This window comes from Hyla sarda, chromosome 9 (genome assembly GCF_029499605.1).
Source record: "Hyla sarda isolate aHylSar1 chromosome 9, aHylSar1.hap1, whole genome shotgun sequence".
Classification (NCBI taxonomy): Eukaryota; Metazoa; Chordata; class Amphibia; order Anura; family Hylidae; genus Hyla; species Hyla sarda.
The window spans coordinates 14,063,440-14,087,421 of record NC_079197.1 but is presented as its reverse complement, the minus strand read 5'-3'; the positions used below and the strand labels follow the sequence as shown (position 1 = coordinate 14,087,421).

General features: G+C 43.6%; 2 protein-coding genes across 4 annotated transcripts in view; both read right to left on the bottom strand.

The window, feature by feature from the left end:
- The window catches only part of ZBTB34 (zinc finger and BTB domain containing 34), a 32,788-nt gene extending 24,881 nt beyond the window's left edge, over positions 1-7,907 (bottom strand). Inside the window, exons 1-2 of one of the 2 annotated variants that reach the window (XM_056541031.1) lie at positions 7,778-7,907; positions 1,902-2,011 (exon numbers count right to left, since the gene is read on the bottom strand). The gene's annotated coding sequence lies outside the window, so the exon portion shown is untranslated. Of the gene's footprint in view, positions 1-1,819; positions 1,840-1,901; positions 2,012-7,777 lie in introns of those variants that run through there. The other variant, XM_056541032.1, reaches the window with a different exon arrangement.
- ZBTB43 (zinc finger and BTB domain containing 43) lies at positions 3,664-23,982 on the bottom strand. 2 transcript variants are annotated; one of them, XM_056541034.1, is made up of 4 exons: positions 23,827-23,982; positions 17,707-17,797; positions 13,571-15,187; positions 3,664-7,917 (listed from the first exon to the last, which is right to left on the bottom strand). In XM_056541034.1, exon 3 carries the CDS (start codon positions 15,162-15,164, stop codon positions 13,758-13,760), a length of 1,407 nt encoding a protein of 468 aa, XP_056397009.1. In that variant the 5' UTR covers positions 15,165-15,187; positions 17,707-17,797; positions 23,827-23,982; the 3' UTR covers positions 3,664-7,917; positions 13,571-13,757. The 2 variants fall into 2 exon arrangements, with proteins under 2 accessions (XP_056397009.1, XP_056397010.1); XM_056541035.1 differs by lacking the exon at positions 23,827-23,982 and adding an exon at positions 17,946-18,061.

Here is a 23,982-nt window from a genome sequence, read left to right as displayed (position 1 = left end):
CCTCTCTGCTTCCAGCTTGTGTGGTGTAAAGAAGGCTGTAATACTACTGTGTGAGACTGGCGTGCGGAAATTGGCATATGCGAAAATTCGCATATGCAAATTTTCGCATATGTGAATTTTCACATATGTTAATTTTCGCATACGTGTATTTTCACATACGCGAAAATAAAACGAGGATATAACGAATATGCGAATATTCGCGAATATATGACGAATATTCGTTCATATATTCGCGAATATTCGCGAATTCGAATATGGCCTATGCCGCTCAACACTAGCTCACGGAGGCTTCCACTGTGAGCTCCGTGTAAGCCCCCCCCCCCAGTGCAGCCATAGCCAATAGCCTGCAGCATCTTGCTGCAGGCATCCAATGAGCTGCTCCCCTTCCTTTCCTATAGAGCTGTAGTCGGCAGGATGGTAATGGAGGACATTCTGTCCCCCCTGAAGGTATTTAAAGAACTGTACAGTACTGTATGCGATGTCACACATCACATACAATACATAGACACACACTATACACCCCATACATCAATGTTTCCCTATCAGTGTGCCTCCAGCTGTTGCAAAACTATAACTCCCAGCATGCCCAGACAGTCAATGGCTGTACATGCATGCTGGGAGTTGTAGTTGTGCAACAGCTGGAGGCACCCTGGTTTGTTAAACACTCCCCGTACACTCCACATACAATGGTCATCCCAGAACCAATTGGCAGTTTCCCATAGAGATATGTATTCAACATACAATGGTTCCGAGGCCCCAGAACCAATTACTATTTTTACATAGACATATGTACTCGACATATGATGGTTTCAACATATGATGGTTCTCCTGGAACCAATTAATATCATATGTTGAGGGACCACTGTAGTTATTTTCTTGTATATAGGGGCAGTATTATAGTAGTTATATTCTTGTATATAGGAGCAGTATTATAGTAGTTATATTCTTGTATATAGGAGCAGTATTATAGTAGTTATATTCTTGTATATAGGAGCAGTATTATAGTAGTTATATTCTTGTATATAGTAGCAGTATTATAGTAGATATATTCTTGTATATAGGAGCAGTATTGTAGTAGTTATATTCTTGTATATAGGAGGCAGTATTATAGTAGTTATATTCTTGTATATAGGAGTAGTATTATAGTAGTTATATTCTTGTATATAGGAGCAGTATTATAGTAGTTATATTCTTGTATATAGGAGTAGTATTATAGTAGTTATATCCTTGTATATAGGAGCAGTATTATAGTAGTTATATTCTTGTATATAGGAGTAGTATTATAGTAGTTATATCCTTGTATATAGGAGCAGTATTATAGTAGTTATATTCTTGTATATAGGAGCAGTATTATAGTAGTTATATTCTTGTATATAGGAGCAGTATTATAGTAGTTATATTCTTGTATATAGGAGCAGTATTATAGTAGTTATATTCTTGTATATAGAAGCAGTATTATAGTAGTTATATTCTTGTATATAGGAGCAGTATTATAGTAGTTATATTCTTGTATATAGGAGCAGTATTATAGTAGTTATATTCTTGTACATAGAAGCAGTATTATAGTAGTTATATTCTTGTACATAGGAGCAGTATTATAGTAGATATATTCTTGTATATAGGAGCAGTATTATAGTAGTTATATTCTTGTACATAGAAGCAGTATTATAGTAATTACATTGTTGTACATAGGAGGCAGTATTATAGCCATTATAAGGATGTACATAGGAGGCAGTATTATAGCAGTTATACTCATGTACATGAGGATTAACTAATAATTGTGTTCTAAATTATAATAAAATACCAGTAACAAGCTCACCTGTCTTGAGAACTATGAATAGTCTTCCCTGATGTTATCTGGTGGAAATACAATAACTACAGTATTCTGATCTTCCAGCTACCTGATTTTCTCTGGTTATTCCAGCAAACATATTGCACAGATCAACTAGTTCAGTCTGACTATTCTGTCTTCAGCTATTTTGGCAGAATTATTTTTCTCCTAGTGGATATTCTGGGAACAAAAATAGGTATGAGGAGCTAGAATAGGTAATTGCTGCTTAAGAAACAGCACCACTTTTGTCCTCAGTTTGCATGCGGTATTGCAGCTCAGTTCCATTTAAGTCAGTGTTTCCCAACCAGGGTGCCTCCAGGTGTTGCAAAATTACCAGCATGCTCGGCTGTCCTGTCCAGGCATGCTGGGAGTTGTAGTTTTGCAACAGCTGGAGGCACCCTGGTTGGGAAACACTGATTTAAGTAGATGAAGCCAAATTGTAATAGCACACACAACCTGAGGATAGGCGTGGCACTGTTTCTGCAATCAGCCATATTTCTTCTTATCCTAGATAGGTACTAAGAGACAGAAAAAGTGGGATAATAACCCTTGTGAGACTGTGATGGTGATCACAATGGTTGTCACTAGAGATGAGCGAACTTACAGTAAATTTGATTCGTCACGAACTTCTCGGCTCGGCAGTTGATGACTTTTCCTGCATAAATGAGTTCAGCTTTCAGGTGCTCCGATGGGCTGGAAAAGGTGGATACAGTCCTAGGAGACTCTTTCCTAGGACTGTATCCACCTTTTCAAGTCCACCGGAGCACCGGAAAGCTGAACTAAGTTACGCAGGATAAGTCATCAACTGCCGAGCCGAGAAGTTCGTGACGAACCGAATTTACTGTAAGTTCGCTCATCTCTAGTTGTCACCCAGCTTTCCCATTTAGTAGTTTTTATTAATTTTAAATATAATAAATCGTATAATCATGAGCAAAAATAAGGCATGGCAAGCAGAGTAGTGTGTTTTTATTCATACACATTTAAAAGTTGCCTTATACATCTAAAATTAAAATAAAATGAAAGTAGATGTTAAAGACATGTAACATATATATATATATATATATATATATATATATATATATATATATAAGATTTTTTCTGTGACTTCTTTTCTAGTAGCCTAGGTCATGAATATCTGATCTGTCTGACCGCCGGCACCACATCAGCAGACAGCGCCATCAATTGTGTAGTGGCCGTTCTGGGTTATTGCAGCTCATCAAAGTGAGTGTGAGGTGAGCTGTAGTAACCCACCACAGCCACTACCCAATGTAGGGCGCTGTCTGCATTAAAGGGGTACTCCGTCCTAGACATCTTATCCCCTATCCAAAGGATAGGGGATAAGATGTCTGATCGCGGGGGTCCCGCCGCTGGGGACCCCCGCGATCTCCCTGCTGCCCCCACCCGACGTTTGTTTAGAGCATCAGGTGCAGCACCAGAAGGTCGTCACATCACGGCCACGCCCCCTCAATGCAAGTCTATGGGAGGGGGCGTGACGTATGTCACGCCCCCTCCCATAGACTTGCATTGAGGGGGGCGTGGCCGTGACATCACAAGCCTTTGGCCCCCCCCCCATCCAGCATGGAGCATCTGGGTTGCTGCAGCCGAGATCACGGGGGTCCCGATCAGACATCTTATCCCCTATCCTTAGGGGAGAAGATGTCTAGGGGCGGAGTAACCCTTTAAGCTCCAGTGACTGTGTGTGGCAGCACCTTACTCTGGCAGACAGCTGATCTGTGGGGGGGGGGTTTAAGGCGCTGTTTTTGGAAGAAAGCCGCCATGTTTACCTGGACTAAAAAGTGTAGAGAGAATTGGAAAACACAAGACACGGGGGGCAGGGTTGACAGTTAACATTTATTAACACGCCAAACAAACAGCTCGAGTCTCTTCTATAAGAAGAAAAATAACAAGACACTGAATTACACACCAAGCGACTGTACGCTCGGGACAGCAATATCATTTAATGACAGGAATACCCAATCTCACTGATACGGCGGGTCACGGTGTCAGATAAGACCAGCGCGGTGGTGCCGTGACCTTTTTAACACAGCAGTCGTAATGTCACTGGCTCAAAAATAGAACTTTTTCTGTGGAACCCGACTAGGGAGTAAAATACTGAGGATCAATACCTATCATCAAATGTGGTGAAAGGAGGGCTCTAAATTAAAAGGGACGCTCCAGGTAAAACAGACGTGCTGTATAATGCCTACTGCAGGATCCGAGGGGGCGGAGCATATAATGACAGAAGACATGCTCTGCCCCTGCTGGGTCTCCATTGGGCAATACACAATAGTGTCCTAGGATAAGCATCACCAGAGATATCTAGTCGCAACAACCATTACATGGATAGCTTGGGACCCTATGGAAAATATAGTAAGAGTCAGAATCACATGGGAATAGAAAAGAAAGTCACGACCGTCCACCCCCTGCTCCCCGGACCCTACTGGTGATTACAGCTGCAGGTCAACATTGCAGCCACAGCTCACGTGACAGTATCACCTATCAGCTTTACAGGCTGTTAATGGAGAACAGGCTGTTAATGGAAAAAAATAGTAATAGTTGGAGGCACTGCTGAGACTTTCTTGCATCCGGTCACAGGCTTGGGCAGAGGTGGATGTTGAACGATTTGCACAGCCCTATTTTTTTCTATTTTACACAGTTCTGCCCTTACTATATTTGTGATCAGCTCCAAGCTGCCATGTAGGGGTTCAGAGGCAACAACGAGGACCCTGGCCCGTCATCCAAGTGCTAGGATTTAGCAAATTGTAACAAGTATGTAAACAATATACTTCTTAAAGGGGTTATCTTAGAATGTAAGAGCGGATTTCTTAAAAAAAACAGCACCACCCCTGTCCTTAGGCTGTGTATGGTATTACAACTTGGCTCCATTAAAGGAGTAGTGCAGTGAAATATAACTTATTCCCTTTCCTAAGGACCGGGTGATCTGCCGGAAGTAGACGTTCTGCCCCCCCCCCCCCCCAGGAAGCTGCGGCCGACACGCTCCCTCCATGTATTGCTATGGGATATATGGAGGGGGCGTGTCAGCTGCTGCTCTGTGCGGGGGTCGGCACGTCCCCTTCCAGATGGCTGCAAGGGATCGCATGGGGTTCACAATGGTCGGACCCCCGCGATCAATAACTTCTCCCCTATCCAAAGGATTAATTATATTAAGATACGTTATATTTCACTACAGAACTCCTTTAAATTCAGTAGGACTGAGCTGCAATACCGCATACAACCTGAAGACAGGGGCGGTGCTGTTTTATTTTTAAAGAAATCAGCTTCTTTTTTCTAATCCTGAATAACCCCATAATATACAAAGAGTAAAGTAATAACTATACAAGCAAAACCATAAATACAAAGTGCTTTCATAGGATCCCTGTCTGTCTGACTGTATGCTGCTTGCGGGTGTCTATGTAACATAAGACTTTTTGACCAAAGACATTCCCATTACGCAATACGTTCTGGATCTAGATCCCTAATACTAGGAGACAATATGGCGGTATAGCTCCTGGCATTATAATCTACATGTGTCATATAGGAGGAGTCCATAGGGTCAGTCCATGTCTATAGTAAATGATCTATTCTTATTGTACTGAATATTAGCTCCTCGTCTACACACTTCCTGGTGGTCCTGTGATGCAGTATAAAGCATGGAGGAGACAGCATAGTACCATGAGCCTCTGATACAGTGTTTCCCAACCAGGGTGCCTCCAGCTGTTGCAGAACTACAACTTCCCGCAAACCAAAGGCTGACCGGGCATGCTGGGAGTTGTAGGGGACATTTTTAGACTATGTGTATAATTCACTACATCAGAATAGTTGCATTTTTAAAGGGTACGTCCACTTTTGCAACCAACTTTGTTCATCAAAACTATAGTAATAATAACTAGTAATAACTAGTAATAACAATCTTCCGTTTTGTATATACAGCTCCAATGCGAATTTGTGTGTCTCCGTAGATGCAGACCCAACACACCCTGTGTAGTCTGATCCTGCACAGGTAGAGAGGTCGGGTGAAGGGGACTAACACGTACTATGCTGGGATTGTTTGTATTCTGTAACTATGGAGACACAAAGATCTGCATAGGAGCTGTATACACAAAGCGGCTAAAGAATTATAATACAATTGTCTCTATTATATGTTCAATGCATTGATGTAATGCAGTTTTTCCAAACCGGGGTGCCTCCAGCTGTTGCAAAACTAAAACTCCCAGCATGTAGTTTTGAAACAGTTGGAGGCACCCAGGTAGGGAAACACTGGTGTAATGAAACACATGACTGATGTGCTACCAGGGTGCCTCCAGCTGTTGCAAAACTACTATTCCCAGCATGCTCAGACAACCGAAGGCAGTTCAGGAATGCTGGGAGTTGTAGTTTTGAAACAGCTGGAGGCACCCTGGTAAGGGAACACTGGTGTAATTAAATAAATCGCTGATAAAGTGCTACCAGGGTGCCTCCAGCTGTTGCAAAACTACTAATCCCAGCATGCCCAGACAACCAAAGGCTGTTCGGGCATGCTGGGAGTTGTAGTTTTAAAACAGCTGGAGGCACCTTGGTAGGAAAACACTGGTGTAATGAAGCAAATGTCTGATAAAGTGTTACCAGGGTGCCTCCAGCTGTTTTAAAACTACATGCCCTTCGACTGTCCGGGCATGCTGGGAGTAGGTTTGCAACAGCTGGAGCCACCTCGGTTGGAAAACACTAGAAAAACAGATGTCTGATAAAGTGAACATACCCTTTAAGGGAAACTTACAACTTACGTTAACTACAATTACTACTCCACCAGACGCACCATAAATAACATTTCTTACTTAGTAACCTTACTACCCTTGTTATGTGTCCCGCCATTTTAGCCAAAGAGACTTTTTTGTTGTTATGTAAACAGATCAGTGCCGAGCCGAAAATGGGCTCAAGCAGGAAAATAATACCGAAGATGAGGCTTTGAAGAATATTCATCAAACTGTGGACCTCCAGCTGGAGGTCCACCATATGGAGATCACTGTTCGGCATGCTGGGAGTTGTAGTTAGGCAACAGGTGGAGGTCCACCATATGGAGACCACTGTATGGGCATGCTGGGAGTTGTAGTTTTGCAACAGCTGGAGGTCCACCATATGGAGACCACTGTACGGGCATGCTGGGAGTTGTAGTTTTGCAACAGCTGGAGGTCCACCATATGGAGACCACTGTACGGGCATGCTGGGAGTTGTAGTTTTGCAACAGCTGGAGGTCCACCATATGGAGACCACTGTCCGGGCATACTGGGAGTTGTAGATTTGCAACAGCTGGACGTCCACCATATGGAGACCACTGTCTGAGCATGCTGGGAGTTGTAGTTTTGCAACAGCTGGGGGTCTACCATATGGAGACCACTGTCCGAGCATGCTGAGAGTTGAAGTTTTGCAACAGCTGGAGGCACCTCGGTTGGAAAACACTGGTGTAATGAAACAAACGTCTGATAAAGTGAACATACCCTTTAAGGGAAACTGTGAAGAATACTCATCAAACAGTGGACCTCCAGCTGTTGCGAAACTACAACTCCCAGCATGCCCGGACAGCCGCTGGCTGTCCGGGCATGCTGGGAGTTGTAGTTTTGCAACAGCTGGAGGTCCACCGTATGGAGACCACTGATGTAGATTATATCTAAATGGCAAAACCACCCTCCATAGTGACTGATGCTCAGCACTAGGTATAAGAGGTCACCTACCTACTTATCTCCAACACCTACTCCAATTGCAAACAACTATTCTTAAGATTTACAACACCTTTGAACGACCATCGTACGTACAAATATATATATATATATATATATATATATATACACACACACACATATATATATATTTATATATATGTATAATATTCAAGTAAGAGCTATCTATTTCAGCTTATGCCCAGAAAAATAGGAGACGATAAAAAGTCATCTGTTTACGTATGAACCAACGTACAATTGTCAGATTGCAGATCACTCGTCAATAAGGACCACTAAAGGAGACCACTGCACGTTACTCAATCCGTGGACTATCGAACAGCTACAACCAGTGAACGGGGTGAGGGGGGGATATACTTGACCGGGACAGCACCAAACCTGTATAAAAAACAAACAAAAAAAAACAGGATGATCCTATCACAATATGGCCCCGTAGGGTTACAACGCTGTTTATAAAGGGGGTTAGGAACAAGCAAGACCCTACTTGCCTACTCACTAGTGTGACACATGCGGTACAATTGGCAGATTTCCCAAAAGTGGCAGACAAAAAAAAAAAAAAGAGTGCAACAAAAATCTGTGACACCCAAATACTTAAAAACACCCACCCTACCCCTTAAATTCTCACTATGCCTGTCAAAGAGGTGTCTTCAGGCAGCCTATTGCCATGCCCAGGAACCTGTATAAGGGTACGTTCACACGCACGGATTTTCACAGCGTATTTAGCTGCGGATGCGCTAGTGAAGGCCCTGCTCTATGTTGGCTTTACATGTGCCTGCTGGTAGTGGCAATACGCCGCCACGAGCAGACACACTGAAGCGATGTGCGTGGCGTACTCGCACATCGCGGCCGGTCTCCCTGCTCTGAGTTAGGCAGAGAGCTCCCGCGATGTGCGAGTATACTGAGACTCGTACATCGCAGTGTGCCTGCTGGTAGCGGTGTATTGCCACTACGAGCAGGCACATGTAAAGCCGGCATAGAGCGGGGCCTTCACCAGCGGATCCGCAGCGTAAAATCCGCTGAAAATCCGCCCGTGTGAACATACCCTTAGGAACAAGTCATTGTTATGCCTGGAGTGAGTTATTCCCTATACAGGTTCCTGGGCATGCAATGACAAATACTTCCTTGTCTGAGGGTGCGTTCACACTGAAGGTTTGGAGAGGAATTTCCGTGAGTAATTCTGCTCGCTTTTTCCTCTCCAATTCATTCAGCAGTGAATAAACCCCATAGGATGTAATAAAATTTCTGCTCCTCAGTTCACACTGAGGAATTTCCGCTAGCGGAATGTTGTCACTGAATTCCGTTCCGCATGAAGAATGAACATGTTCTTTCTTCATGCGGAATTCCCAACCTCATAGAACTCAATGTAAATTTTTTTTCAGTCAGCCACAGTTTTGCACGGAATTCGCGCAAAATTTATCATTATTATTTTTTTTTATAATGTCTCCTATGCCGCGCACATTCTGCACGGAAAAAAACGTCAATTTTTCGGCGGATTTTTTCCTGCCAGAATTCCGCGCAAATATTAATCAGTGTGAACATACCCTTAGAAACAAGTCATTGTTATGCATGCAGTGAGTTATTGCTTATACAGTTTCCTGGGCACGCCATGACAAACACTGACTGTGTTAGGAATAAGTCATTGCTATGTATAAAGTGAGATATTCCTTATACAGTTTCCTGGGCACGCCATGACAAACACTGACTGTGTTAGGAATAAGTCATTGCTATGTATAAAGTGAGATATTCCTTATACAGTTTCCTGGGCACGCCATGACAAACACTGACTGTTAGGAATAAGTCATTGCTATGTATAAAGTGAGATATTCCTTATACAGTTTCCTGGGCATGCCATGACAAACACTGTCTGTTTTAGGAATACTAACTGTAATATGCATGCAATGAGTTATTCCTTGTACAGTTCCTTATCACTGCCTGTGTAAGGCTGGGTTCACACCACGTTTTTGCAATACAGTTTTTTTTCAGGTTTTTGATAAAAGAACGGATTCCTCAAAACCTGACTAAACTGTATCAAAACGTGTGTACAAAGTTTTATCTGTATACGGTTTGAAAAGTGATGTCCGGTTGCGTCCGTTTTTTAAGAAAAAAAACGCATACGTTTTGAACTTTTCACTCCATTATGAATAAAGTTTCACTTGTTTGATTGAAATTCCAAGAAAAAAAAATGTGCAAAGTCAAAAACTGTATGATAAAAACTGGATGGAACTGTACACACATACAGTTCTGTAAGGTTCCCATTGACTCCCATGTTAAAAAAAAACGTATACGGGTCTATACGGTTTTTCACCTGGACCAAAAACCGTGGTAGGCCACGGTTTTCTGTCCAGAAAAAAAAAAAGTTAAAAAACGTGTGGTGTGAAAAACGGAGACAACCGTATACAATATGGTGCATACGGTTTTGAATGGAAAGTCTATGGGCACGGTTTTCTGTACAGTTGCATACGTTTTTTTTTTGTTTGTTTTTTTTAAACCGTATCCAAAAACTGTATAGAAAATCGTGGTGCGAACCCACCCTAAGGCTAAGTTTCCACTTGTTTATTTTTTCTGGCAGTTTTTGGATATCTGCCACTGCAGTCTAAGAGCCAAAGCCTGAAGTGTATTCAAAAGGAATAAGACATATAAAGGAAGGACTTACACTTCTCTCTTATGGATCCACTTCTGACTTTGGCTCAAAAACTGCAGTGGCAATATTCCAAAAACTGCCAGAAAAGTGGAAACTTAGCCTAAGGCTGCTTTCACACCACATTTTTGCAATACAGTTCCCGTATCAGGTTTTTGATGAAAAACGGATTCCTCAAAACCAGACTAAACTGTATCAAAATGTGTGTACAAATGTTAACCCGTATACGATTTAAAAAATGGTGTCCGGTTACATCTGTTTTTTAAGAAAAAACTGTATACGTTTTTTAACTTTACACTCCATTATGAATAAAGTTTCACTTGTTTGATTGAAATTCCAAGAAAAAAACTGAGCAAAGTGAAAAACCGGATGGTGAAAACCGGATGGAACCGAACGCACATACGAGTCTGTATGGTTCCCATTGACTCCCATGTTAAAAACAACGTATACATTTTAATACAGTTTTTTACCCGGACCAAAAACAGTGGTAGGCTACAATTTTGGGTACGGGAAAAAAACTGACAAAACCGTACAGGATGCAAAACGGACACAGTCGGATGCATCGTTTGGCTTACGGTTTTTTAATGGAGAGTCAATGCATACGGTTTTCAATACGGTTCCATGCGGTTTTCAAATTAAAAACGTAAACGGGAACGGTACTGCAAAAACGTGGTGTGAACCCGGCCTTAGTAACGACTCATTGTTATGCAAGCAGTGAGTTATTCCCTATACAGGTTCCTGGGCATGCCATAACAAACACTGCCTGTGTTAGGAACAACTCATTATTATGCAGGGAGTTATTCCCTATACAGGTTCCTGGGCATGCAACAACAAACACTGACAGTATGTGCTTCCGGGGTGTGTTGAGCATCTCTCCTCCAGGCAAAAAGCCGGATCTCTAGCTTCATTTTAACATGGTCACATGATATCGTAATACATTAGGAAAGTGCCAGAAAGTCTTTACTTTAAAGGGGTACTCCGGTGTAAAACAATATTTTTTAAATCAACTGGTGCCAGAAAGTTAAACAGATTTATAATTGACTCCCATTTAAAAAAAATCCTTACCCTTCCAGTACTTTTTAGCAGCTGTATGCTACAGAGGAAATTCTTTTTTTTTTTGTCTTGTCCACAGTGCTCTCTGCTGACACCTGATGCCCGTATCAGGAACTGTCCAGAGCAGGAGAAAATCCCCATAGTAAACCTATGCCGCTCTGGACAGTTCCTGACACGGACAGAGGTGTCAGCAGAGAGCACTGTGGACAAGACAAAAAAAAGAAATTCAAAAAGAAAAGAATTTGCTCTGTAGCATACAGCTGCTAAAAAGTACTGGAAGGGTAAAGATTTTTAAATAGAAGTAATTTACAAATCTGTTTAACTTTCCGACACCAGTTCATTTAAAAAAATAATTAAAAAAATAAAAAAATAAATAAAATGTTTTCCACCGGAGTACCCCTTTAAGACCACGAAACGAAGGGGGATCAGACCTGGATCCCTAATATTAATGACATGTCCCACCCTTCCCTGCTTCCACAAGTATTGCAATAAAAAGGTTTTATATGGCGCATTGTATATTACAGTGCCAACAAAATAAAGGTGCAAATTGTTCTGTATTAAATAAAATACATAAAAAAATAAGACTTAAAAAAAATAAAAAATAAATAAAAATCGCAGATTTTCTGTGTAATAAACTAGGCATTATTCCCAGCAAAGAAGTAAAGATAAACACGTCTCTATGGTCAAGTATAGGTTTCTGTTGTTTCCTATCATCTGTAATGAATGGGACCCAATGATGTAAATCAGTGTGCCTCCAGCTGTGCAAAACTACATCTCCCAGCATGCCCGGACAGCCAAAGGCTGTCCAGGCATGCTGGGAGTTGTAGTTTTGCAACAGCTGGAGGCACACCGGTTGTAAAACACTGGTCTAACCAGATCATAACAGGCACTGGCATGAGACGATGCCCCGGACCAGGATTTGGTGCTTGCTATTGTGATTTAAGAGAAAATGTATCCATAAAAAAAATATTTATGTTGTCCTAGAAGGCATAGAAAAGCGGAAAATCGGATACGAGTAACCAGCGTATTAAAAAAAATAAGAAAAATAATAATAAAAATAGAAAAATAAATATTTTTTTTCATTCTTATTGGATTTTTTTGAAAAATCCAACATTAGAAGCAATAATGTAACACTGTAATAACAGCTAGAAAAAAAAACATCCTAAGGGTGGGGTCACACACAGCACATCTGCAGCGTATTTGATGTTGTGGATGTGCTGCCGGGTGTCACAGAGAGATGGCAGGGTGAGCTCCCTGTAGCCCTGTGTCCCCCACTCGTAGCGGTGGATTTCCCGCCGGCAGTCACGAGCTGACACATGGAGCTACCAGGCCGCAGCAGGGAGCTCGCTCCGTCGTCGCTCTTTGACTGCTGGTAGAGCATCCGCATCATTAAATACGCTGCGGATGCGCTGTGTGTGTGAGATCCTACCCTAATAAAAAGAAATCATTCTGGTAGCCCAAGTCTAAGAGCCCATTCACATCATCGAATGTCCGGGTGGGATTCCTTGTGTAGCTGGCACCGGCAAAATCGGCGCAGATGTCAATGCAGACGTTAGGCACTGTCCCCACTGACGGCAATGCATTTCCGGATGGAATGTCCTTTTGTAACAGGTGCCAGGGGAATTGGTGCTAATGTCCACAAGGATGATAAAGGGGTTCTCCGCCCCTAGACATATTATCCCCTATCTAAAGGATAGGGGATAAGATGTCTGATCGCGAGGGGTTGGACCGCTGGGACCCTCACAATCTCTGGCCTGGCACCACAGAGTTCTGAACATGGAAGCTTGGGACTTCCGTGTTTGTGATTGCAGATCACGCCCCCTTTATTCATGTCTATTGGAGGGGGCATGATGTCTGGTACATAGCCATCACACCTACTCCCACAGACATGAATGGAGGGGGCGCGATGGCTGTGGTCGCTGTCATCAGGCACGGAGCCGAGTTCAGGTGCCACGCCGGAGAGTGCGGGGGTCCCAGCGGCCAGACCCACCGCGATCAGACACTTATTGTCTATTCTTTGGATAGGGGATAAGATGTTTAGTGGTGGAGTCCCCCTTTAAGCACCGTCTCATTGAAGGCAATGCATTTCCAGGTGGAATTCCACTGAAAGAATGAACGGAAATTCTGAGATGTGAACAGAGCTTTAGAATCCCATTTAAAAAACCAACGGGAGACTGCTGCAAGTGGAATTCTGCTCGGAACAATTACAAGCGGAATTTCCGTAATGTGCAAGGGCCCTTTAACAACCCTTCTAATGGGAAAATTTACCATAAGAAAGGGCCCCAATAATTTTTTGATAGGTCCTTCATCTTGTTTGTCACATATTCTTACAGTAATTACCCTGGTAACATTCCAGTGAAGTCGAATATTAAGCTCTTTTTCCAATAGCAGGCACCAAGCTGAAATTACTATTGCAGACTGCAATTTGTTTATTGCTCGAACATATTTTCCTAGTGTTTTTTCAGCCAGATGGTGATGGTCAGAGGCTTTTCCGGGTGTACCCAAGTAGACAAAGACACGGGCAGGTTTAGCTCTCGGCCTGGGCCGGTTCTCCCTTTGAAGCATGGTAGGACTTGGTACAAGAGGTTACGTGCCGGTGAAAACTGTCTCGCCACATAAAACGCTTGCCACATATATTGCACTCGTAGGGTTTAATCCCCGTATGTATCTTCATGTGGCCTACCAAGTGATGCTTCATTTTGAACTTCTTGCCGCAGACCCCACACCCGTAAGGTCGGAGGCCAAGGTGCATGCTCATATGTCTATCTCGCTGGCTCTTGTGCGTAAAGCTTTTGCCGCACTGGCACGGATACAGTTTGTAGACGACTGCGGTGAAGCCAGAGGATGACGTTTCTTCTTTAATACCTGTCGAAATGTCCAAGCCTTCCCCGAAGCCTTCTGAGGTGTTTTCTGTACCATGTCCCTCGAGATGTTCCTCGCGTTCTCCCGTAAACTCTTCCATAGAAGCCCCGTAAAAATCCACATGGTCGTCGTAACGGTTGTTGTTGTTACTGCTGCTGCCGTGTCCTTCCGGCTCCACTGACTTTTTATTGCAGAAGTCGAAACTGTCTACAACGCCTGAAGACTGGATTGGAGGATCAGTCTGGGCTAAGTTGATGGACTCTGAGACATGGTCCTCGAATGGTGGGTTCATCTCCACACCTTCACATTCCTGGTCAAACCTTTCAGGCTTTACGTGGACCCAACGCTTGTGAGACATGATGCTCGGCTTGATGTACAGAGGACGGGAGTAGTGGTAATCGGCGCTGTCGCTGGCACCTTCTTCGCCATCTTGGCTGGTCATCTCTGTACTCAGCTGGTCGTGCTCAGTGGAGGAGTTGCTGGGCAGGTACTCGTGTTCGGTGAGTTGAGAAGACAGCTCGTCATCTTTCGGACTGTCTTCTTCATTCTCGCCGCCTCGTATCTCCTCGCCCTTCCTGAACTCTGACTGGGCACATGTTCCGAGCTCAAAGCTTTCGCCGAGGCCATTGTAATTGCTGCTACTGGGAGACTGGTGGTCATTGCTCAGACTGGACTTCTGACATAGAAGCGTTGGGTTACCTTCCAGAAGCTCGGTGCACTTGTCTACGACATGCCACATCTGGAGGAAACTTGCTGCCGTCAGATAACTCACAATCTCATGAGGGGGTAACGCCAGCCTTCCGGTGTAGGAGGATAACAGGATGTTCTCAAAGACCCTCGGATTCATGACGTCGGGAAGGACCACTCTTCTGCTGTTTTTAAGCAAAACCTGGTCGCAAAAGTACGGGGAGCTGGCTGCCAAGACGGCTTTGTGGGCTCGGAAGAGGTGACCTTGTACCACAATGGAAATGTCACATAACTGTCCCAATTGGCGCTGCTGGTTCAGCTTCTGAAGGATGGTATTTGAAAAATCTGGAAATTCTACACGGAAAAGGTTAATTCCAGGCTCCATTTCATCACAAATGCTTGATGAGTCTACAATGAAGAAAACAAATTGGTGGTGAACGCCATCAGATATAGAGGTAACCATCCAAAAAGAACTACTTAGGAGAACGTCTGTCTGTCCAGTCAAATAACTAATAGACTAATATGGTCTCCAGGAGACCCCCGGAAAGAACAAACGAGCAATACAGGAGTCTGCAAACAAACCCCGTGTAGTCTGATCCTAGTGTTAGACCAGGGTTTCCCAACCAGGGTGCCGAAGGCTGTCCGGGAATGCTGGAAGTTGTAGTTTTGCAACAGCTGGAGGCACGCTGGTTGGGAAACACTGTCTTCAACACCATGGCATGGGACACTGTGATAGTAGTCATTAGGGGTATTCTAAATTGACGCTAAATATACGAGAATGTAACTTCATGAAAACAGAACCACCTCTGTCCTCAGGTGGTGTGCGGTATTGCAGCTCAGTTCTATTGGATTGAATGGAGCCAAGTTGTAATACCACACACAACCTGAGGACAGGGGTGGTGCTGTTTTAAGAAATTAGTAAGTTTTTTTTTCTCTTGAATTAACCAATTAATTAAAGGGGTACTCCGGTGGAAAACTTATTTATTTTTTTTTTTTTAAATCAACTGGTGCCAGAAAGTTAAACAGATTTGTAAATTTCTTCTATTAAAAAAATCTTAATCCTTCCAGTACTTATTAGCTGTTGAATACTACAGAGGAAATTCTTTTCTTTTTGGAACACAGAGCTCTCTGCTGACATCACGAACACAGTGCTCTCTGTTGACATCTCTGTCCATTTTAAGAACTGTCCAGAGTAGGAGAAAATCCCCATATGCTGCTCTGGTCAGTTCCTAAAATGGACAGAGATGTCAGCAGAGAGAACTGTGCTTGTGATGTAAGCAGAGAGCACTGTGCTTCAAAAAGAAAAGAATTTCCTATGTAGTATTCAGAAGCTAATAAGTACTGGAAGGATTAAGATTTTTTTTTTAATAGAAGTCATTTACAAATCTATATCTTCTAGTAATCAGTTTGTGGATCCTTCCCTACTATAGAGGAGACAGGGACCTCTATTGGAGATAGCAGCTATTTTTGGGCACCTATTTTATAATCACTTTTCTCATTAGGAGCGCCTGGGTTATCTCTCTAATTTACAAATCTGTTTAACTTTCTGGCACCAGTTGATTAAAAATGTTTTTTTCCCACCGGAGTACCCCTTTAACTCTTTTCCACCAAAAACACTTATCACCTACTAACAGGATAGCTGATGATTGTCTCACGGGGGGGGGGGGGGGGGGTTACATGTACTGTACCCGGCTGTCTTCATCAGCCCACAGAGTTGAATTGAGTGACAGTGCGCATGTCTGACTGCCGCTCCATTCAAACAGAGGGGCATGGGATCCCTGTTCTTATTACTCTTCCCACCGATCAGACACTTATCTATTATCCTGCACATTGGACATGAGTGTTGTTGGTGTGAAGACTCCTAAAAGAGGAACTGGTGTAGACAAATAATTTAAAGGAGCTATCCAGGATTATATAAATATAGCTGCTTTCTTCCAAAAACAGCGCCACACCTGTCCTCAGGTTGTGTGCAGCATTACAATTCTGCTCCAGTCACTTCAATGGAACTGAGCTGCAATACCAAACACAAACTGATGTGGTGCTGTTTCTGGAAAAAAAAAAGCTATGTTTTTCTAATCCTGAATAACCCCTTTAAAGGGGTACTCCGGTGGAAAACTATTTTTTTTTCAAATCAACTGGTGCAAGAAAGTTAAACAGATTTGTTAATTACTTCTATATAAAAATCTTAATCCTTCCAGTACTTCTCAGCTGCTGTATGCTCCACAGGAAGTTGAGTTGTTCTTTTCTATCTGAGCACAGTGCTCTCTGCTGACACCTCTGTCCGTGTCAGGAACTGTCCAGAGCAATATGGGAATTTGCTCATAGTCTGGACAGTTCCTGACATGCACAGAGGTGTCAGCAGAGAGCACTGTGGTCAGACTGGAAAGAACTACACAACTTCCTCTGGAGCATACAGCAGCTGATAAGTACTGGAAGGATTAAGATTTTTTTTAATAGAACTAATTTACAAATGTGTTTAACTTTCTGGAGCCAGTTTGTATGAATTTTTTTTTCCACCAGAGTACCCCTTTAACAAGGGGTGAGGGGGTCACAATCCCAAGCAAAAGACTGGGGACCAAACCAGATGTACCTTACATTTCCTCCTATTACAATGACCCCCAAAAGTCAAAAGGGGTGATCCAGGGTTACAAAAACATTTTTCTGCTTTCGTCCAATAACAGCGCCACATCTGCTGTGTGGTGTTGCAGCTCAGTTCCATTGAATGGTGACGAATTGCAATATCACACACAACCTGAGGATGGATGTGGCATTATTTTTGGAGGAAGGCAACTACCTGATTAACTCCTTTAAATAGTAAAAAAAAACTATTCCATAATTTAGTAACAGCCCCCCTTGGAGTCACCATTGTCTGTATCATCATCTAACACTGGAGTTATGTGACAATACTGTTACCGACAGGGACTGACCTACTGTGCTGACATGAATCCGCTGCGTACGTCCTCCAGGGCCGCGTGAATTCACATTTTCCAACCAAACCCACCTCCGCAATGGCAATTTCTGCAAACACAGATGTAAAAAAATAAAACAATATGGTTAATAACAGACATAATGCTGTAAGACACGTCACAAATGACACTATGGGGCTCTGTTTACACATGTAAAGTGCGACCTACCTACAGGATTCTATGGTGCAGATGTCACTTACCTTCCTTTCCTGTGTACACAGCTTCCATGAACGCTAATGTGTCTCCATGGTAACAGCCTGCCAACAAACCCTGTGTAGTCAGATCTTGCACTCATACTCCCTTGTGTACATAGGAGCTGTATACTGCAACACTGTACACAGCTGAGCAAAAAGGGAGAGAGACAGAAAGATCTGACTACATAAAGTCTGCTTGTAGTCTGTAACCATGGAAACACAGATGCTGGGAGTTGTAGTTTTACTAATGAAGTGGTAGAGGACAGGTGGTGTGTATAGATAGAGGGAGAAGGGACGTGTTATACTGGGGTGTAATGTTATCCGGGGCTGTAAGGACTGATCATCACATGGACAGGGGTCATGGTCACTGACTAAGGGGCTGTCATGATTGACAAAATACTATAACAAAGACAATGCTGCACTCACCGCCCAGGTACTGTGTGTGTTCAGCTCATCTCAAGAGGACAACATCCGACTGGCAGGTAAGCTTGGCGTGGGGCGCTGAGCGCCCCACGCCAAGCTTACCTGCCAGTCGGATGTTGTCCTCTTGAGATGAGCTGAACACACAGTACCTGGGCGGTGAGTGCAGGATTGTCTTTGTTATAGTATTTTGCCTTTTTCTGACATTGGTTTCATTGGTCCTCGCAAAACCGCAGGACGAGGTTCCCAGGTCTGAATACCCCCCTATTGTATCCTTTTCCGATTGTTAATGAGGCATTCCTGTCTAGGATTACTAGTGGTGCCACTCGGACTTTATTTCTTTTTGTATCTAGCTGTCATGATTGATCATCACACTTACAAAAGTACACAAGCAACGCGTTTCTGGTCCGTACCGAACCCTTCCTCAGGCAAGGTGTATAACAACAGTGTGAACAGCAGGGATAAAAATACACTCAGTGGGGGACATGTATCAAAGATTTTACCCCTGTGTTGTGTGTATTTTTTTGTGCAAAATTTTGTGCAAGCCCTTTCTTTTGCGCATTTTTTGGCGCACGTTTTGGTAGAGCATGTCCTCCAGATGTGGTGATATGGGGTACCTTGGAGTGACATCTATAGTATACATGGATTTATTAACTGCGTACTTTTCCTTTACAACTAAAATTTTGCCGCAAGAGCTGTTTTTTTTTTTGCGCAAATATAAGCCATCTTGGACTTAACGTAGCGAGATGCTCTAAATCATCTATTCTATTTTCCAAAGAGTGGATTGAGGAGATCACTATATTTACCTGGAATTTATGAAGCTCATTGCGCTTGATTGATAAATTTAGAGCTTCTGCGCATAATTTAGAATTCGGGAAAAGGGTTAAATTGCTTCTACCATACACAAATAATGATACATGTCCCCCAGTACGTACATACAAAGGTTACGTTCATTAGGCTATTCAGGAACACTATACGTAGTATGCGCAGCTACAGTCACTGCGCAGCTACAGGTAGACAAGTTAGTGCACATAAAATAAAGAACATTTAAAACCAAATAAAATAAAATTTGGTTTTAAAAGTTCATTTTATTTTATGTGCACTAACTTGTCTACCTGTAGCCTGCGCAGTGACTGTAGCTGCGCATACTACGTATAATGTTCCTGAATACCCTAATGAACGTAACCTTTGTATGTACGTACTGAGTGTATTTTTACCCTGCTATTCACACTGTTGCTATACACCTTGTCTGACGAAGGGTCCGGAACCACCCAGAAACGCGTTGCTTGTGTACTTTTGTAATAAACCAACTTTAAAGGAAAACGGTCAGCTTTCTCCCCCCGCACTAACCAGCGGTACTGGCTGGTAGTGCGGGGGACGCTGATCAGTTTGATCCTTACCGTGCCCGGATCAGCCGCGCCGTTCGGCTGTAATCTTCTATTTTCGGTATATTACAATACAAGAATTTAGGTGCACTACAGTGGTAGATGTATACAATGACATTGGCTATCCCTCAACACTGATGTTAAAATTGAGACATTCGCCAGTGTATCCTTATATGAAGGACATACCTGAGCCCGCACACCAACGCCAAGGTTTCTCAAATGGCGCAGGACCTAACGCTAAACCTACCTGTGCGTGATAAGCAAAACAGGGGCCAGTGGGCAATTACAGCAGCATTAGGCCGACTCACAACTTCCTCCCAGGTACCCTCCGGCGTGGCTAAGCACACATACAATGGGAGGGGGGGAGGCAAACTGCAAGCCCCACCTGAGTTGGCTGATATAGGTGCCTGGCCTCACAGGTGCTACCTTAATTCTGCCTGGAAGATATTCAAGGCGCATTACATATAGGGGGAGATTTATCAAAACCTGTGCTAAGAAAAAGTTGCCCAGTTGCTCATAACAACCAATCAGATCGCTTCTTTCATTTTGCAGAGGCCTTGTTAAAAATGAAAGAAGCGAGCTGATTGGTTGCTATGGGCAACTGGGCAACTTTTCCTCTGGACAGGTTTTGATAAATCTCCCCAATGGAGTTTACACACCTCCAAGTATAACATTTAAACAACAACAAAAAACGCGGTCTCCAATGGCTGGAGATGCTCAACCCCAAATGCAGTTGTGCATTTATACTGGGGGAGCAGATCCTGCCCCTGTAGTCCGTTGCTAGGGGCGATCCCCAGCATAAAAATGCATACAATGGAGGATACAAGTGCCACAATAGAATCCTACACCAGATAAATGGTGTGGATGTGTAACAAGCACCTCCAGCCATATGAGACCATGTTTTTTGTTGTTGTATATATTTTCGGTATATGCAAATGAGGTCCTAACTGGCACTCTGACGTCGGTGCCGCCTGCCGCACCGCCGCCCGGCTCATCAATATTCCTCCCCTCTCTCTTCATTACAGAGTGGGGAGAAGAGGGAGAGGCAGTAATATTGATGAGCTGAGTGGCGCTGCGGCAGGCGGCACTGACGTCAGAGTGCCAGTTAGCCCGGCCAGTGCCAGTTAGCACCACATTTGAATTTACCGAAAATAGAAGATTACGGCCGAACGGCGCGGTGAATCCGGGCATGGTAAGGATCAACCTGATCAGCGTCATCCACAGACGTCTTTTCCACCAGCCTCCCCGCACTGCCTTACTCCCGATTGTTCGTCTGAACGAATAAAGAAGCCACAGCAAGAACTTCTCAGTGAGTGCTCCGTTTTTTTGTTCTTATGCTTGTTTATTTCCTTTAAAGACATTACCAGATGTCCTAGTCCAACTACCTCCAGCAGACCAGCGCCAGAGACGGTTGTTTTTTCTACCCTATACGCTCCAATATTATTTACTGGCATGGAAACGCATAGGAGCTGTATACTGCAATACTGTACACAGCTGAGCAAAAAGGCAGAGTGACAGAAAAACCTGACTACATAAAGTCTGCTTGTAGTCTGTAACCATGGAAACACACAGTCGCTGGGAGCTGTAGTTTTACTAATAGGGGGTGGAGGACAGGTGGTGTGTAGAGAGAGAGCTAGAAGGGTTAAAGAAGTTATACTGAGGCGTAATGTTATCTGGGGAGAGATTAGGGGCGTCAGGACTGATCATCACATGGACGGGGATCATGGTCACTGACTAAGGGTCTTGGACCAATAATATTTACTGCCATGGAAACACATGGATGTGCATAGGAGCTGAATACTTCAATACCGTACACAGATTACCAAAAAGGGAGAGTGACGAAAAGATCTGACTACATAAAGTCTGTTTGTGGTCTGTATCCATGGAAACACATAGATGTGCATAGGAGCTGTATACTTCAATACTGTACACAGATTGGCATGTAGTGAGAACGACAGCAAGATCTGACTACATAGAGCAGCGTTTCCCAACCTGCGTGCCTGCAGCTGTTGCTAAACTACAACTCCCAGTATGCCCGGACAGCCAAAGGCCGTCCGGGCATACTGGGAGTTGTAGTTTAGCAACAGCTGGAGGCACCCTGGTTGAGAAACACTGACATAAAGTCTGTAACCATGGAGACACATAGATGTGCCTAGGAGCTGTCCACTTTAATACTGTATAATGATTAGTAAGAAGGAATCGTGGCAGCAAGAACTGACTACAGAGAATCTGCTTGTAGTCTGTAACCATGGAAACACATAGATGTGCATAGGAGCTGTATACTTCAATACTGTACACAGATTAGCATTTAGTGAGAACGACAGCAAGATCTGACTACATAGAGCAGCGTTTCCCAACCTGCGTGCCTGCAGCTGTTGCTAAACTACAACTCCCAGTATGCCCGGACAGCCTTTGGGAGTTGTAATTTAGCAACAGCTGGAGGCACCCTGGTTGAGAAACACTGACATAAAGTCTGTAACCATGGAGACACATAGATGTGCCTAGGAGCTGTCCACTTTAATACTGTAATACTGATTAGCAAGAAGGAATCGTGGCAGCAAGATCTGACTACAGAGAATCTGCTTGTAGTCTGTAACCATGGAAACACATAGATGTGCATAGGAGCTGTATACTTCAATACTGTACACAGATTAGCATTTAGTGAGAACGACAGCAAGATCTGACTACATAGAGCAGTGTTTCCCAACCTGCGTGCCTGCAGCTGTTGCTAAACTACAACTCCCAGTATGCCCGGACAGCCAAAGGCTGTCTGGGCATACTGGGAGTTGTAGTTTAGCAACAGCTGGAGGCACCCTGGTTGAGAAACACTGACATAAAGTCTGTAACCATGGAGACACATAGATGTGCCTAGGAGCTGTCCACTTTAATACTGTAATACTGATTAGCAAGAAGGAATCGTGGCAGCAAGATCTGACTACAGAGAATCTGTTTGTAGTCTGTAACCATGGAAACACATAGATGTGCATAGGAGCTGTATACTTCAATACTGTACACAGATTAGCATTTAGTGAGAACGACAGCAAGATCTGACTACATAGAGCAGTGTTTCCCAACCTGCGTGCCTGCAGCTGTTGCTAAACTACAACTCCCAGTATGCCAGGACAGCCAAAGGCTGTCCAGGCATACTGGGAGTTGTAGTTTAGCAACAGCTGGAGGCACCCTGGTTGAGAAACACTGACATAAAGTCTGTAACCATGGAGACACATAGATGTGCCTAGGAGCTGTCCACTTTAATACTGTATAATGATTAGTAAGAAGGAATCGTGGCAGCAAGAACTGACTACAGAGAATCTGCTTGTAGTCTGTAACCATGGAAACACATAGATGTGCATAGGAGCTGTATACTTCAATACTGTACACAGATTAGCATTTAGTGAGAACGACAGCAAGATCTGACTACATAGAGCAGTGTTTCCCAACCTGCGTGCCTGCAGCTGTTGCTAAACTACAACTCCCAGTATGCCAGGACAGCCAAAGGCTGTCCGGGCATACTGGGAGTTGTAGTTTAGCAACAGCTGGAGGCACCCTGGTTGAGAAACACTGACATAAAGTCTGTAACCATGGAGACACATAGATGTGCCTAGGAGCTGTCCACTTTAATACTGTAATACTGATTAGCAAGAAGGAATCGTGGCAGCAAGATCTGACTACAGAGAATCTGCTTGTAGTCTGTAACCATGGAAACACATAGATGTGCATAGCAACACTCCGACAGACCCCGTTATAAGTCAATGGAGTCAGTCAGGGGCCCAACTGGATGATGGACTTGGGTATAAATTCTCCTATGAACATATGACCCAGTACAGATGTGAACAGTGTCTGAGTCTATGTTGCCATGGCAACCCCAGAGCAAGCACAATACCCTGAGACTGAACATGTGTGTATAATGATGGCAGACACTATATGTAGCCATCCTCTGATGTGTTAGGTAGTTATTATTGATATATATGGGGATGTTATTCAGATATAATGCACATTATATGACATATAAGATTTGTGTAATATCCCTGGGACCCTCCAATATTTATATGTATACACCTATAAGCCGCCGTTCACACTACCTGTCCGGCCGCGGACCCTCCACAAATCACAGCCCGGGGAGCGGACACCTCCAGCCGCCGGAAGTGCTCACATCGCTCTCAGGCCCCGACTAACAAGAGCACTTCCGCATCTGCCGCAGCGAGCGCCGCCCCTTCCGGTCCCCCGTGTAACCAGCG

Excerpts from the sequence above, each read along its gene's own strand:
- ZBTB43 (XM_056541034.1), bottom strand. The coding sequence starts at position 15,164 with ATGGAGCCTGGAATTAACCTTTTCCGTGTAGAATTTCCAGATTTTTCA.